At 38.8% G+C, this 17,977-nt stretch overlaps 1 protein-coding gene across 2 annotated transcripts in view; it reads right to left on the bottom strand.

Annotated features, from left to right (window-relative positions):
- The window catches only part of NID1 (nidogen 1), a 53,266-nt gene that overhangs the window by 12,351 nt on the left and 22,938 nt on the right, over positions 1–17,977 (bottom strand). For both annotated transcript variants that reach the window (XM_069010316.1, XM_069010315.1), the window contains exons 13-19: positions 11,612–11,836; positions 10,811–10,983; positions 8,733–8,859; positions 4,173–4,344; positions 3,259–3,416; positions 1,821–1,944; positions 484–596 (exon numbers count right to left, since the gene is read on the bottom strand). In XM_069010316.1, the coding sequence (XP_068866417.1) occupies positions 484–596; positions 1,821–1,944; positions 3,259–3,416; positions 4,173–4,344; positions 8,733–8,859; positions 10,811–10,983; positions 11,612–11,836 (1,092 nt within the window). The remainder of the gene's footprint in view (positions 1–483; positions 597–1,820; positions 1,945–3,258; positions 3,417–4,172; positions 4,345–8,732; positions 8,860–10,810; positions 10,984–11,611; positions 11,837–17,977) is intronic.

Genomic DNA, 17,977 nt, shown 5'->3' on the forward strand with positions numbered 1-17,977 from the left:
AACATTCAGCGGAGCAGAATGGCCAGCTCAGTCCAGCCACTCTACCACCTGCTGTTTTCTGAACATTCCATTTTGGAAAACACTGGATCTCATTAAGGACATCTGGAAGACTGTAGTATTTCTGTAGTTTAAACTTAATAAGTGAATAAGGCCCTAGCCATAAATACAGCATTCCATTTAGAAGATGATATGTTAGCATTTTTGACAGGTCAGATGCTTGTCCTAATCATACACGTGTCCTTTCACAAAGGACAGAAGCGGCCCCTTCTCCCCCTCCAGTTCTGGTTTCATGTGGCAACTATAACTGCTTTCATGAAAAAGAAATTAGGCAGCTTTTAATTTCTTACTAAACAGAAATCTAAGCACTAACCAGTTCTTCACTATCTAAACCAGTTGGCAGCTTATAAATGGGAGGTGCTACTAAGTTCATTTGGACAGTAAGGTGTTACACAGTTGTAAAAACTTGAGAATCATCTGGATTACCTCCTGGGCACTGAGCAAAGGCTGTGGTGATTCCATAGAGTCGTGAGCGCTTGTGAGGCTGGAAGTTATCATTTTCTAACGAAATTGTGCGATCCACTGCTACAACAGCATCCCTGCCATATGCAGAAGAAAATATCCAGAAGTGAGATGAAGGTGAAAGTACTGGAGAAAATGAAACAGCACAACAAAAAACTCAAAAAAAAAAAAAAAAAAAAAAAAACCAACAAAAAAACCAACCAAGCAGTCAAAAAACCAAACAAAACCAAAAGCAGAGAAAATCTGAAGTTGCTTCTTTTTTACAATTAGGAAGAGATACCAGAAGTAAAATCCTCCAAGACATCACCTTTCCTGAACAAACCTAGTATGTTACGACCTTCACTCTAGGAAGCTAAGAAATTTATCAGGGAGACACCTTAATAATTTCGAAGATACTTCCAATACAGGACAATGTCCCTGTACAGGAGGGATGCATGTGTTGTAGTTTTGGCACATTTTTCACATTCTGCCCTCTAACAAGTAACGTGGTATAGCTGACATTGCAGCTATTAAGCATAACAAATATGGACAATGATGTGTTTCAGGTGGAGCCTGATCTCCAGAAGGAATACAGCTAGTCATAAGCAATCCTTCCTTCCAAAGTATAAAAGGGCAGTCAAGTGACAGGCCTGTAGCACACTGTTCCCCAAGCCTGTTCTAGAATACCACTTCCCACTTGTTAGTTTCTAACTTGGAAACACACAGTAATAGCTACTCCTGCTGCAATTGCTAGAGGCATTTGGGTAAGAGTTTGCTGATAAAGCCCACACAACCACTTACATCAAGGAACTATACTTATTTTAAAATGCAGGGATTGGGTTTTTTCCCTGAAGTTAAAGTAAACCTCAAAGTCTTGTTCTTATGGCAAGGTTTTAGAGAATTTGCAGTAAAGAAAGTGTCATCAAGATAGTGAACACTTTTTTTTCCCTCATTTTTGATTGAGCATTCATATAATATAGGACACAGAGAGCCAAGAATGATGAATGTCTGCTCTCTACAATACAGCAGCTGTAAGAGAAACAAGTTACTGCCCACTCCTTCCCCAAAAATGTTTAGTGCTAAAAGCATTTTCTTCAAGGACAAATCACTGTGCTAAAAAATGAAAACTCAGTTAACTGGCAGCACCAATAGGTCAACTCTACATATCCACTCCACCCTGCATCAGCTATTGCCAGGAAAGCAACAAAACAGGAATGTGTGAGACGTCAGGCATGAGAAATGCAGTACATACTTTGGTTTCTACCAGGGAAAAAAAAAAAAAAGAGTGAAGTACTCCACAATTTCTTTAGCAGATAATGTACCTTCTCCAGTCTGTATAGTATAAATTCTTCCCATAACTTGTAACACCGAAAGGATACTGAATCCCTTCAACAATTTTTCGTCGACCAAGCTGATTAGTGTTCATGCATTCCAGCCTCTTGGTACCTGGGTGTAATGAAACAATTAAGCCTTTGAATCAGAACAAGAGAGCTCTCATCAGGGATGAAAGACAAGCAAAAGTATACAAGCACAAACAGGGTAGAAGTCCTGGAAATCTTCCAGTGTGCTGTTCAATCAAAGCCTTCCTCCATGTCACAGGTATGCATGTGCCGAAAATTGAATGGATAAGTACTCCGGTGCTAGTGCTACTCAGCACACCACTGAAGTTAAAGAAACATAGATGTCCCATGCAACCATGGCCAGTGCTCACAAGCTGAGATTCCTGCTACAGATACCAGCATCCCCAGGTTGCTGCGGAAGCTGACAGAAGGCCTCCTCCATTCTGGAGGGACACTGCAGCCTTTAACTAGTTCCACCTCCCCTGGAGGGGATTTTTTCAAAGTTTGCTTGGTGAGCATGTTCCCAAAATGTTTGCTGGGTTGGGCCATGAAGGTGACACTGCAGGAAGAACATCCAACTCATAAATGCAGATAGGGTGCAAAAAGGTCTGGCTGCAAAACTACTGCAGGCTGGGAAGACTGCTAACAAATGTAAACACCTGTAGGTCTCCCCTAAGTAATGGGTTTCAGAATTAGACAAAAAAAGAGAAGATGCAAATGTGAGGACAAGAAAGGAAGAGAGTGAAAGTAACTAGGGATAGCAGAAGGAGATACATTTGAAAGCTGGAGAAATTGTTTTACAGTGAAAAAGAGAGCTGGACCATTTTAGTTTATCCAAAGCTTGAAAGGTGACTTGAAGTGTAAAAGCATCCCCACAAGAAGACATCTCTGCGAGTCTACAGGGTGAAAGACAGCAAGATGCCAAAAAAGGTAAAAATTACATGAGAATTAAAAGTACACTTCCCCTCCATCCACTGGTAAGACACTGTCACAAAACTAACAATGGGCTTGTGGCAGAACTTTCATCTCTTTATCTTTTGGGTGCATTGCTTTTTCAAGACTTGCTTCAGTCAAATATAAGCCAGATTTTGCCTCAGGCCTTAGAACGATAGTGCCAGGATGGCATTCTGTAAGGCAGGTTAGATAAACCTGTGGTTTTCCCCTAGTCTTAAATGAAAAACTTCTACAAAGCCCTAAGCACTACCTAAAAAAATAGCCACATACAAGACACACAGATATAGATCTGTTGCATTCCTAGAAAGTTTTGTGATCAGAACCAAAATCCTTCAGCTTGCACACAGTCACATGTGAATAGCAATGAATAAATCATTAAAGCCAAAAGCTATGGCTGTGCATAATTTCAGGACTGGACATGCTTACACCACTACTATTATGAAGAAACATTTTAGCCCCTCTTTACCTGCATCTACCCAGCACAGCATTGAGGAATAAGGATCAAATGTCAGTCCATTTGGTAACCCAAGATCATCTTTAACAAGAATTCTTCTGTTTGTGCCATCCATGTATGAAGTTTCAATTTTAGGAGCTTCTCTGTTCCAGTCAGTCCAGTACAAATTTCTTAGGAAGAAGAAAAAGGCAAGAGTTAAGACAGGGACTAATCTCAAAAGACTGTTGTAATTAAGAAAATGCTAAGAACACAAAAGTAACACACAGCCACTAAGTCATTTAAATAAATAAGAAGGGCCGTATTACGCTTCAATACAGAAGTCAAAAAAGTGTAGTAAAAATGTAACAAATATACTTCCATTAAAAACAATAGGAGCTAGCACAGACATGAGAAGAAAGGCTTTCTCTGCATTGTTTAGCTTATGATCAAGATGCCAACCAAAAAGACCTATATTGCAACAGTTCTGAGAGCCATTCAAAATGTACATCTACATTTTGAGTTCTGCATCTCCCCTCCCATCATGTCTGCTCAAGCTAAAGCAAGAGCATTTGGCATACATTTGGGATCCATTCAAAACTATATTTTTCTTTTCAGTGTACCAAATAAGCAACACACAATGGAATGAGAGTAGTTTATCCTCAGGGGAGATCCCCAGAGAGAGCCATTAACTCTCTGATGTTTTACTATTAATAGCCATTTTTTAGGGGTGGGGTTTTTTTCCCTTGGATGTACATTCTGTGCCTGAGAATTTGCATGGCCCCTCAATGGCACCTTTGTTGTTTACTCCTTAACATGCACACGATTTACTGTAAGATGGAAGTCCCTCAGAGGGGTTCTGCATGGAGCACAGGTCTCTCCTCAGTCTGTTAAATAATCAAATAAACAAAATCGAGCTTTGCACATATCTCTTGCCAACAAATCCATACCCTCTCACAGGATCCACGACAATTGCTCTGGGGTTCACCAAACCAGTGTCAAAAAGGATGCGACGCTGGCGCCCATCCAGCCTGGCCACTTCTATTCTATCCAGTTGAGAGTCAGTCCAGAAGATGTTGCGACCTAGGTGATCTACAGCTATCCCTTCAGGGCTTCCCAAGTCTGCAGGAGAACAGAGAAAAACCTTCCTAGGCACTATATTTATTCCCAATACACTGCATCAACCTCATAAGGATAACCTTTAACTAAGGTAAGTTTTCTTCAATATTCTGGCTGAGGTTCAACAAAAGCTACTCTATACCACTTGGAAGAGGAACATGCATTTTACCTTGAAGTTTAAATACACAAAACTCTCACAAAGACATAGAATGAAAAGTTCCATACAGAACAAACTTGCCACACACAGAAACTCTACTCGAAGGGGCAGACATAGAAAGAGCTGATAACAGAGAAATGAACAGCAGGTAGTGTCAGAATCTTATTCTACCCTTCTTAGAAGGCCATAAAACGGATTTTATAACCCTTAATATTTCTCCCTCTTTAGTACTGGCATACATGGCACCCCTCTGAAAACTGAATTTATGCTAAGTTTACCTGATGCAGCAATTAAACAAAATCAAACTCTAAACACTAGAGACAATGACATTAACTGATACAATCTAGATCTAGTTCTTTGTTTTTGCAGAGCAATTCTTCTTGGAACACATTTTAGTACTGTATGCGCACAGTTTTTCTTGGACAGTTAGTTGTTCCAAAAGCAACAGGAAATAGCAAATAATGACCTTAGTGCTTCAGCATTAGTAATTTCTAACTTGGATGCAGGATGCAGAAAAAATTTATAAAGTCTAATTCAGCCACTATGAGAATCTGCTCTGTTTTTTTCAAGGTTCCATTGAAAAAGAGCAGGCAGGCCGTGGAATGTAAGGAAGCCAAAGACAAGTAAAAAAAAAAAAAAAAAAATCAAATTCTGTTTAATTTCAGCTCCAAAAGAAAAGGAAAGAATTGTACGTGGTCACTCCATGAAAGAGGCGAAGTGACCCTTTATACCAGCCAGCTGTTGAAAAAAAGCACCTTTCAAATGCTGATCCACACACTGATGGAATGTGGCCTGTCAGCCTTCTTTTAATTCTTAAGTTTATTCACTGACAGCCATTAAACAAACAGTATGTGACACAAGCAACCTTTCTGGAAAAAAGGCATTTGGCCCAGAACATCGGGTAGGACTCTCTAGAATTTGCTACTGTGATGTTGCTGTGAATAAGAGTTGCACAATAGTGTAAGCATCCTCTGCTCTCCCACTCAAGTGGATTACATTTACCAGTTAATCTCCACACATGACATTTTAGATTTGTATTAATTGCTGAAGAGGTGGAAAGGAACAAACAAGATGTATCTCATTGTTTCTGACTCACAGCTCATGCCCAGAGGGGAGGGGCAGTGGCCAAGAAAGTAAATGTTAATCAGGCATTTCTTTACTCCTCCTGAGGGCTCTTGGGCCCACTTTGACTCAGTTATACTGACTTCACATTACCAGCTTTATTTCTCTAAGTGCCTCTGTAGAGCTAAACCTGTTGTCTGCAAGAAACCACCTCACATATACTTGAGATCTTCAAGTGTTCCTACTCCTCTTGCTGATGGCAGAGTCTGCTGAGGGTGGCCTCATTTTGAGGTGGTGGTGGCAACAGTCCCCAGTCTCTGGGATCAGAAGATTACTGACTAAATGGTTATGGAGGAGCTCCCAGACTCTTTTAGGAAACAGAAGACAGTAGCAGGCAAAAGATTGGCTGTCACTGATTCCCAGGAGCCCCTGCTCCCTGACCAGTTTCCTTGTTTCAATTACCTTATGTCTGCTATGTTAGGAGATTTATAGAAGTCTAAAGCAAATGTCCCTTCTGTGTGGTTGATAATGAGCCAGAAAAAACTATCCCACATGGAGGGAGGGGTAAGGGAATATTTAAAGGCTTAATTAATCACCCATCTTTCCAGAGGCACAAATATGTTTCTGCTGTATTGTCATCAGGCCCGATACAGTCACAGGCTCTGTCCCTGAGGGCAGGTTTGTACAGCCATGCACAGCTGATAGGACTTTAAGCAAGTACAACAGAGGAAAACTCTCCTTCCTAACGTGCTGCCACAGCTGCAGAGCCAAGAAAGCCTCCACAGCCTATACAGCTGCAGGGATAAAGGAGAACTGGATGGGACTTCATAACTAAACAGTGTTTCTGCAAAGCAGCACAACTTGGATCACAAGAGCTTTAAAAAAACTCAACCAAAAATGCAGTACATTCCACAAAAATACACATGAACTGAAGAAAGCAGCTGGAGCTCACAGGAGGAAGAAGGCAAAGATCAAAACAAAACATGAGTCTTCTGATGGGGAGATATTTTCCTATTTCATGAAATTTTAAAGTTTCAATTTTGGCATGCCTAGCAGATATCCATTTGAATGCTGAATATTCAATATTATTTTGGTCTGAATCCTTATTGAAATGCCCATTAACCTACAAAAAGTGAAGTGCAACATCTCTCCCAGTCTCTTCAGGAAAAGCATTCACATCCTATGCAAACAACAGGACAGAATTAATGAGATATCTTCATATATCCAATGTTTATATCCAATGCATATATCCAATGCATATATCTTCATATATACAATGTTCTTTATAGCAGATAAAACCCATAAGGTTTCCATGTGACATTGAAGCATCTTGAATTATCTTAAATAATCAAAGTTAGCTGAAAGCCTTCTCAAAAAATTTTCCAACATTTTATATGTTGCAAGAATTTTAATGCCTACACACTCTCATTAGACAGACATTTATATCCATATTAAGTTTTTGGCAATAGTAATTTCCCCCATTTTTAAAAGTGCAGATTCTGAAAAAATTCACTAATAGTGCAAAGCAAAAATCTTTTCCCTGCAGAGTTTCTAAGTTGCACAGGCACGTGCTTGCACTACAGGTTAGAGTCCCTTTCACATTAAATATTTTGGGATGAAAAAAGAAGCCTTAAAAAATACCTCAGCCATCAAGTGGTACAGAAATATGAAGCTCCATAACTGCTGGAATGGTTAGGGATGGCCTTAAGCTGTCCCTTTTTCCTTCCTAGGACAATGGTAGGATCTAAGTCACCCCCATCTATCTGCTGTCCCTAAGAGCCTGAATGGAATATCCACAAACTGACTATTCCTAACCACAAAATCCAGGCAGTGATTCTCTACACACCCAAAGAAAACTAAACCAAAGTTATTGTAGAGTTTTATAACTGGTTGATCATTTTTCTAAAATAATTTAATAAGTTTTTGTAACACTGGATGCAAAGGATTCAAGGCAAAGGTGACCTCTTCCAGTATCTTGACTTCAACGGTGTTCTAGGATCCTGAGGACACAAGCAACTTGTGCCTCCAGCTATTTTTGCTGTTGTTTTTTTTTAATGACACCTCCCCCAACCATTCACTTTGTTCTCTAAACCTCTCCTTCCCCTTAGCCCTTTCCACTCAATAAAAGGTTTTAATATCCAAGATGCATGGGCTTGCACTTAACCCTTCTAATGAAAATGAACATGGACTGCAGTGATCAGCAGTCTTGAAGGAGAGAGTGTAAGAACAAGATATAAATGGTATAAACACTAACTCCACAATACAGTCTAGTCTAATTCTCAAATCCCTGAACAACTACAAAGGGTAAAAACCAAACAAGGTGGCTTTACTTTCCATGTTACAACTTGAGTGGAAGTCATGGAAAAGTCACAGCTGAAATGGTTTTTAACAACTTCTCAGCTGTTTGATCCCCAAGCCAAGGAAGAGAGAGCAGGAGTTCTCTCCAACCTCCATGCTCACCAGTCCTTTCTCAGTAAAACAGGCATCTGACAGGCAGAGATTAGGAGAAAAAAATACTGCATATAACTGTGGAATATGCACAGCTTTTTACCGTTCAATGCCTTAGAAAGCCTCGGGCAGCCTAGAGAGGTAGCACGGGCAATCTGGCATTTCAGTAGCTCTGAAAGTGGCAAATCGTAGCTGCAAAGCTGATACCACCAGCAGAAGCAAAGAGGGAGAAATACAGCCTTTGGTTTGCCTAATTCCTGCAATTAGAAGCTTTCAAACAGAGACAGACACACAGATGTTCACAGGAGGATTGCAAAGCCAAAGAGGGCAGGTCCCCTCTCGGGTCCTTCTTTTATTTGGAGAAGGGGAAAGGGGAGGACTGGGGGCAGACCCAGACACTGCTAAAGAGTTTGAGTTACATTTGGGTTTGCCCGTGCTTGGAACAAAGGAGTTCAGAGCATATGGCAGAGGCAAGTCCTGGCTTGTCTTGGGGAGGGGCAAGGGAAGCTCAGAACAGGCAGCAACATGTAACAAATTCTCAGCTATCCAGCACCTACCTTGCTTGCCAGAACAAAAATCAAAGACACCCTCTGATGGTATTCCATGTTAATATATAAACACAACCCTTAGTCAGCTCAGGCAACACCTAGGAAGTACATATTACTAAATTCAAGTCTAATACCAATCCTAGGGAGTAGCAAGAGAAAGAATTTTGTGCTGTTACCTGTTTTGATTATGGTTGTTGGCTCCCCGCCATGCAGGCTGGCCCTGCTAATCGAAGGGCCACTGATGTCTGTCCAATAAACCATCTTGTCAACACAGTCATAAGCAACTCCAATAATGACTTTGTCCTGTTGGACAACAAGCAAGTTAGATCAGCTTAGGATAAACAACAATTATTCATCAGCAGCACTAATTTATGGTTTTAAGTCTCAAGCCTGAAAAAACCAAAATTCTTGAGGAAAGGTGGGAAATGGGGAAGAGAGGCTGAGGAGATCATTGAGTGACAGTCATTGTCAAATATCTTAGAAAAATACTTTTAATTAAAAGTCCCTTTTAACTAGCAGACATCATTCACCATTATTTCAAAGAAGCCTTGGAGGTACTAGTACTGAACAGTTTGTCTGACTTCTATGACTTCACCTTACTGTGTTACCCCTTCATGTGCTTTTTACCTGTCATTCTTTCCCTTTAAGGGGAATAATGACTTCTATCAAATATGACTTGCACTGACATCCAAGTCATGCATTATGGCTGCACTTCCTATGTAGCACCATTTGACTCAAATTCTAGCAAAGTAAGATTTTAAAAGAAAAGTTAGCTTAAACAAGTGCTACATAAATCACTCTGGTGGAAAGAATATTCTCAGCAACAAGAAACATTTATATGCAATTTTCCAGGCGGAAAGAAGATAGGAGTGGAGTTTGAGTTTAGAGTTCAAACTCCCTCCTCCAGGTAAATCAACAAGATTTTCAGGGTAAAGCAATTGGTGTACATGGATTCCCAAGTTTATCACTGTTGCTGCTTTTGCAACACAACTTCTTAGAAAGGTGTTCCAAACCTGTGAATTAAAACAGATGGACTTATTCATCAGTGTACATTAGTTCTGTAGGCTGCAAAACAAATTAAAAACACCTTAGTGTCACTTTGCAAATACACAACAGAGACAACACAAAGCTAACACTGTTAGCAGAGACTGAAAGTTTCATTTTAATTGAAAGTTTCAAGGAAAAATTGCACCTTATCTCTTGGACGTTCTTTCCTGAAGATACTTTTAATTAATTAATTGAAGCTAGATCAAGTAAATAATGAGACTAGGTGACAAGTATTCAGAATAATGTCTCTTTCAGACTTATTACACCATTTTTTACACAGCATTTTACTTTTTTTACATTATTGCAGCAGCACTTTACGTAAGGGACAAAACCTTGATTTTGCCCTTACATCACAGCAATTTATGGTACTATTTACTGAAGTGAATCTGTGTAATTTAGCCAGTATTTGATTTACTAAATACTCAGTATAATACATATTAAAAAAAAAAAGAGGTCAGCACGCTACTTGATATTGCCATCTATTATAAATACAGTAACACTGGAATGAAAACAGAAACCCTAGGCCTCAGGCAAAACAAATGAATGTGATGAAACTGCCAGTGAAAAGGGCTGGCATGTAACACAGGTGGTGGAAAAGAGAGGTTCTCAGCACCAGGGATTCATTTTCTAAGAAAAAAGATCCTCAAGACGGTAGTAAGAAGCATGGGAAAAAGATCTACCACCCACTGGGCCTACACACGGGGAAGGAAGCAAAAAAAAAAAAAAAAGAAAGAAAAATATATGTGTAGCCAAGAAATGCACACAACTGACTGAGAAAAACCAGGAATAGATTAAGATTTAGGAAAAAACTTTGAGGGACCAGGAATGGAAAAAATGGCCTCTCAGAATACTGCTATTGTAGGTCTCCTAAGATTTTATACCAGAGTCAGAAAGTCAGTAGAAGTGTGAATAGAGAGGAGTTTATATTAAGAGCTGCTGGAGGCATGTGAGATTAGATTTTGTGTTGCGAGCTATTGTGAGCCATTCTCTAAAGGGAAATAATTATTTTTTCTACAGCTTAGGTTTAAGATCTTTGACTAGTCAGGTCCGGAATTTCCAGTGACAAATTGATGGCATACTGAAATTTTAATGAAGAGTAAAAATTGAGTTTTCAACTTAAATTATCAATGTGTGTAGACAAACAGTGGCATTCACCTTTGTCAGGAATCTTCTAAAAGGTATGGACTTAGTATACTAAGTTACTTACTGGGATATGCAAGAGTGCTTTTGCACCGTTTTTCTTCATATTGTTTCCCTCTAGTGGAACATGTTCGATTTTACCACTTTGGGCAAAGAGCAAGTGCGTTCCTGGTGGCAGAGGTACCGTATCTGGTCGAACAGAGGGCCCAATAACAACAGGAGGAGCAGCTGTGCTCAGACCTGGTTAACGGAGAAGGAAACAGATGGGGGAAAAATTAGCTAGTACAGCACAACAAGGCTCTTTATTATTTGCAGAGACACAATTACAGTCAGACTTCTTAGAAGGAAACAGCCCTATAAGCAGACACTAATAACTATAATCAGATGGAGAAAGCTTCTGAAATTTTCCCCTTGTCTGACAGAGAAGGAGCAATTGACATAATAGGTCTTTTCCTGTTTGGTTCTGTAATTGCTCTTTCCTTCAAATGTTTAGAAAAATCTGTCTTATTTTGCAGCTGAAGTGAGGAAGATGTAGGAAGGAACATCCTTCATTTCCTGAGGCAAGTCAGCTATTACAGCTCCCAGAGGGAGAGGCTATCTGGGCTTCTCACTGTTTCAAGGCAAGGAAGAAACTAGAAGACATTCTCCTTATTCAGAAGCTTACCACAGCTGTCCAGATGCCCTGGCTGAAGGAAAAGTGTGTGTTGGAGTCACTGAAGGGCATGAGACATACTGCCACTGGGACAGCAGAAATCTTCACTGCTCCAAGTCAGTGCTGTATCTTAGGGAAGGACTAAGCCCCATATTTGGGAGACAGTGCACTCGGGTAGAGAGATACCCACAAGAAATATCTGCTTCAGCCACTTACATGGTGGTCGAACTCCTGGACCACTTCTGGTGCCATCAATCTCGTTTCCATCCCTATCCACACACCAACAATATCCATTGGTAGAATGGCACTGAGTGGGTAGGTAATTCCCATGCTCATCACACTGGGGAATGAAGTGACCAACTCTCACATCCCTCGGGAAGAAAGCACCTCCACTGCTAAGAGCTACTTCTCGTTCGTGCTGGCATTTGGTCTTTTCTACTTCTGGGGAAAAAAAACAAGAGAACAAAACAAACCCCAGTGAATATTTCTGTCTTAGCTAATAACTACAGTCCATTAACAGTTAACATATGCTGACCACCTATACACAAGAATTCTTACCTCTAGTGGAACATGACGCTGTTACAAACCTTGAAGGCATATGACTTCAGAACAGCTGCAATGAGTCTGCCCTATGTAAGTGTGATGCATTTGCCTTAAACTTATTTTATCTTTCACTGTCTAGTTTAAAAGAGAACAAACAGGTCCTCTGCATCTTCCTTCATTGAAGGGTCATAAACAGAAGCTGGAAAACACAGTTGTTCTCCTTGAGGCAGATGAACAAGAACATTCTGTCTGACTTTTGAACCTGATATCTGCTCATTGGCAATTATCCATGGGCCTTGAAATGTGACAAATTAGACAGACCCTACAGTGGCTGAAGGTTTTTTTATAATACTAAAAAGTCGAGATTCCCTTCAAAGCCACAAGAGAATACCACAACATGAGGCAGAGGCCAAATTTTCTACAGATCTTAGGAAGTGAAGCAGCTCATTGCTATGATGTATATTAGGTTTTTAAAGTTCAGTTATGAAGTTTGAGCACTCATTTGATTCTTGTGTATCTAAGAAAGGAATTGCAGGGACAAGTTGTCTACTCCCTGGTGAAGCACAGAGAAACACAACATGCACATTGGCTACACCACATGCATATATATTACTGTAGGAACAGTAATACATATATATTCTTTCCTACAGAGGAAAGAAACTTTTCAGATTATCAGGATATTCAGGGATCTGTCTCGTTATGTTTCAATTTTACAAAATAGTCTGAAATAAAATATACACCTTCTTATTATATTATCTATTATGCAGTAGGGAAAGTCATCTGGATCAATTTATCTTCTAGAAGCCAAACAACATTATGAAATTGAAAGAATACAATAAAAATAATGTATTTCCTTCTCCAGACAAAGAAATCTGGCTTGGTTTTACCATACACTTGAGATCCCTGGGAGAGAAACCTGTAATTATAGGAGAGTATGTTTTCCCTGTCAATGATTTCTACAGACATTTAGAAATATTTAGCACAAACTGTCTGCTGAAGAGTCTTTAACATTACACTTCCATTTAGTCCTTTCCTTGTTTTTACATTGCCTGGTGGACAGCACTAGTTTTGTGTGGCTCAGACTAGACCAACCCCAGCTGAGCAAAAAGATAATCCCATGCATCTACAGACTGTTGTGGTGTAAATCACACAAAAATCAAAAAATAAATAATTTTATTATTATCTAAACTAGTTATGCAAGCAAAAGCTTTGGACAAGTTTCCTGCACCTGGACATAATTAGAGGAATATAAATGACTGGAGAACAGCTCACTGAACAACTGGAATACTTGGCATCAGTTTTAATGTGGGTGGTGGAGAGCCTTGAATCAACCTACAAAATCAGGCCCTGTGGGAAAGCTTCCATTATCTGTGTCAAATTTTGTTTTCATGTATTCAGTGTACTGTGCAGTATGCAGGTAAAAGAAATGTTGATTCCAGGAAACAGATGGTTTCGCCACAGTTTTTTTTTTTTAATTCTAAACTCTCATTGTGTGCACTGCTCATGGGAGAAAGCAGGGGGAACACGGAGTATTGGTAAACTACCCCCACCCCCTCATTTTTGTCCAGTGGAGAAAAAATTTCATAATTGTATTCCTATCAGTTTTGAGAGACACTATTAACTCCTCAGTAGGATATAAAAAAAAAAGCTAGAAGCTGATCCTTTTCTTCTTCCCAACTCATAAAATTAGGGTATATACCAACAGGTTACAATTTTTCAATCAATATTCTATACGAATTATGGAAAGGAGGGTGTATACACTCCCAGAGAGGACCCAGTGATTACACATAAAATATATTTGTGTTATTGGTAACTTGAAATAACAGTATCTGTTCTAATTTCAAGACAATATTCACATTAATATCTTCAGATTTTATACAGGAATTCTGATTGTATTTTTGAAGAGAACTTATCTTGCAATGATCAAGGCCAATCTCACAAATGGTCTGCTTATGCAGTCAGCAACACTAAAGTCAAGAGACTTGTCAAACAAAATTTTCAAAATTAATATAATTTCTAGAAGGCAAAGCATATGATTGGTTCTTTATAAGAACCCATCAATGATGAAATTTTACCTGCATAAAAGTATTTTCAAATACCCTATTGTCACTCACTTTTAGGAATAATTGTGTATTTTACTACTTCTTTGCTCATGAAAATCCCTTATATTACTGATCACTTTATTAACAGTATCAAGTACAATTAGTAATCTATGTTAAACAGACATTCTGAAAAGAAATAAATCCAGTATTGCCATGTTCATCTGTGCTGACTCAATCACTTTAACCTTTCAATGTCTTTCAACATTTTGTTTTGACTCCCTAATATGAATTTAACCAATATTAAAGCTTATAAACCAAACAAGTCACTAAACTAAAGGACAGTTCAACCAAGCACTTGGAATCCATTCTCCATTTTTTTCTCCTTATCTCTGAATCATGACCAGGATTACTATGCTTACAGTTTAGAGGCACCTGAAGAACCATGAGCTGAAACCCAGTACAGTGTTGTAGCCTATGCAACAATGAAGGCACAATAATCCTGGATACAGATGACAGTCGGTTGGGATAAACAGTCTGCTTACACTGCTTATACTGCCATACCTTTTACTCACTAAGGTTAAGAGAAGATGCTCTGATTTTGCAAGTTTTAAATTGCATTAATGAACTCTCTGAAATTAGTCTAGCTATGACAATGAGATTGGAAGATGAGATTGACACAACAAATAAAGCACATTTCTTGCCTTGATGAGCTAACAGCACAATTTAGACAAAAAGGGTAACAAGAAATGGCACATATTTAGGTAGTACAAGGGCTACTTTGTAAGCCAGCATCCAGACACAAACCTAAGAGCCAGTAAATTTCCTTCATTACAGCAGCCTAAATGTGGTTTCTTAGTGATCCTGCCTTCAACATAAATACTGTAGTATTTCATCCAGTCAAGACTCTTCAAAGATACAGAACAATTAACATTATGAGAGTCCTCTCATCTCCTGATTGGCACGAAGCAAAAGTCCATTAAATACAACTGGTAGTGCCAAGAGCAAATAACACCTACCTGCTGTAACGGTGCTGTTACATCTACTACTGCACCTGATTGTAGCAAATGGAAAACAAGCCGTGCCTATTTCAAGTCTCCATATCTAGGGATAACTAGCCCTGATTTTCAGGAGGTTCTTACTATTCTTGAAAACCACATTTGAAAGCCAAGGTAAATGATCATGTCAATGATGATAAAAATTATATACACCAGGATTAGTTCATTCTGCCAGAGATGAAACAACCAGTAAAAGCAGGACCTAGGTAATCTTTGGTGGTGAAAGAAAGCAGGGGCGACATCAGCCTTTCATTAACAGCAGGATCAAGTCACAGTATTTTTCAGTGTATGCATTTAAACGTTACCCACCAGCACTTGCCGTAAAATTAAGTAAAACCCCTCCTCACTGGGTTTTGGTGCAGTTGATGCTTGACTGCTGAAGGTAATACTCTGACCTAATAGCTTTGTGTTTTCCTAGGGTGCTCTACTTATGCCCACGGGGCAGTATCATTTTTGAAACTAAGCACTTAATTTGGCAAACAATTAAAAACTGAAAGAAATAATCTGAGTCAGTAGTCAAATGTCATGAAGTAGTGGTATCTTTAGTAAATTCCCATATTACCTTAGTCTTGATTTTAAATTTCCTTATTAAGAAATTTAATTCCGTCATTTGGATTTCAGAGGAAGATACACAACTATAGGTTGCATCATTTGTGGAAGTGAAACAGACCACAAAACATGAGAAGGACAGGATGTAAATGTAAAGTTACACTTCTTCGAATATCCTGTGTAGACAAGCCTCTAAAGATAAGTCTGTCTTTGAAACTACAACCCAAAAAAGCTATCAGCAGATCACAGCTCAGTTATGTAGGGGTTGTGAGAGGATATAAATAAGAATTCAGCATATACACAGGGAATATATAGGCATTGAGAAGAATATAAGGCTGGGTAGATGATTCAAGAAGTACTGTGTCCAGCTCTGGCAACCACAGTTCAAAAGAACAGTGAAAAATTGAATGAGTGTACAGAAAAATGCTCCTAAGACAGAAGCTGTAGAGCAGAACAGAGATCAAAGGTGCGATGAACAATCTGTGTCCTGTGGAACAGAGTACAAGTCAGACTAGATACACAGAATGGTGCATCCTGAACTTCAGCGAAATACATGTCCTCCTTCAGAAGAATCTATTCATATTTGATGTGTTTTAAACTTTTCTTTTTTTTCCCCAGTTGATTCATGAATTACCAGTAGCAATCTGGAATTTAAAAGTCACTGAAATATATTGTGGAATTTGTAAAAGTGAAAATGGAAGTAGCATGAATATAGAAATATGAGATGAAAACCATACATGTACACGTTTATCACATATGTGAAAAAAAAAAACAGAATGGAGAAAAAACCAAACTAAAGCCATATACAAATATTCAAGATATTTTTAGTCATAGAGGAATGCTCTTGTAGCAACACTGCAGAAAATGATTTATGGACTTCTCTTAAAAATGATGGAAGCCGAGTAAAAGGATGAGAAACTGAGATGTACGGACTTCTCTTTTTCAAAGACTTATACTGACATTTTTAATTTCTGTCCTCAGATGCTGGAGAAAAAAAAAATTAAAAACACAAATGAAAATGCTTCCCTTTTTTCCTTCATTTTCCTTTGTAATTCCTCACTTACAGTTTAGTCCTGGTAAGTGTGTTTCTCATGTGAAACCAGTTGCACACAGATGATCAGAGAATAGCTCTTAACAGTTCCTAGCTCCAAGAATCTAGGCTTGTTTCTGTTTAGTAAACAGTGTCTGGGGTCTGTAGGGGTAGAAACACTCAGACATCTGGTTTTTTGAAATGGAAAAATGAAGCGTGAGGAAATAATGAAGTACAGACTTTCTTAATAGCTGGGAGCAGCAGGACATTCCAACATCATTAACTCTTTCATTATCCTGCTGGCCCACTCCTACAGACATTCCCTGTGTGTGACTCAAATCCATTTTTCTTGTGAGTCTAGTTGTTTCAAGAGTTGCCTTTGAGATTTAACAGTAGGTTTCACATAATAATAAAGACACCAAACAAACAAGTAATTTAACACATGGGTTGGAACAGAGAACAGGAAAAAGAACTGAGTATTTGGGTGAATGAAACTTTCCATGCTGTTAACAACCAGGAAAAACTTCAGTTACTACACTGAAGCTTATTAGATCAAAACCTTAGTGGGTAAAAAGGGGAAGAAAGGGTCTCTAATTACAGCTGAATACAATACAGACTCCTCTGCAATCTCCATTCCAAAGCAACTCACTTTACAAATTGGGTGCTAGAGTAAACGAAATTACTTTTGTGAGGTTTCAGAAAGTATAGTGTATTTCTGTCTCCTGGCAATGATTAACTGACGGATCTATCCATTCTAGAGGCACTAAAGCTGTAGCAACAGATGACACCCCAAGGGCAGTTATTGTTCTATTAACTCTAAGAAGGGAGCAGTCGCTAAATTGTAAACATTGCCATTGCTGCAGACTGGCTGAGCAGCAGATACTTTGCATTTCAGTCACAATTCAGCAAAAGTGAGACTCCTTATCTACACAGATTGTTTTTCTGCTCAGAACATTTAATGAGCAGAGATAATTGGTACAAGTGTTTCTAAAAGCCTGTCTTTTACTGCTAATACAAAACAGTATTAAAAAAAAATCAGTGAGGCATATATGAAGACTAACAAAACCTGGCAAATCTCTACCCATTAAAACAGTAGATACAAAACTTAAAAATCTCTTAAAAATATTTTGTTACTACTGTTAAAATTGGGACACAGAAAAATCCCCGTTCAAGACAAAATTGTGTTGAGTACAGAAAGTGAAGAAGTGTACAGGATAAGTAGGAAATAAAGTTACTACCAAATAATACCGTCTGCTTATCAGTTTAGTAGACACACTAACCACTGCATAAGAAAAGGTGTTAAGAATAACACAAAAAAAACCCCCAATTAAGTAAATCATCACATATACTCAGAAGAAATTGT

Source organism: Aphelocoma coerulescens, chromosome 3 (genome assembly GCF_041296385.1).
Source record: "Aphelocoma coerulescens isolate FSJ_1873_10779 chromosome 3, UR_Acoe_1.0, whole genome shotgun sequence".
Classification (NCBI taxonomy): domain Eukaryota; kingdom Metazoa; phylum Chordata; class Aves; order Passeriformes; family Corvidae; genus Aphelocoma; species Aphelocoma coerulescens.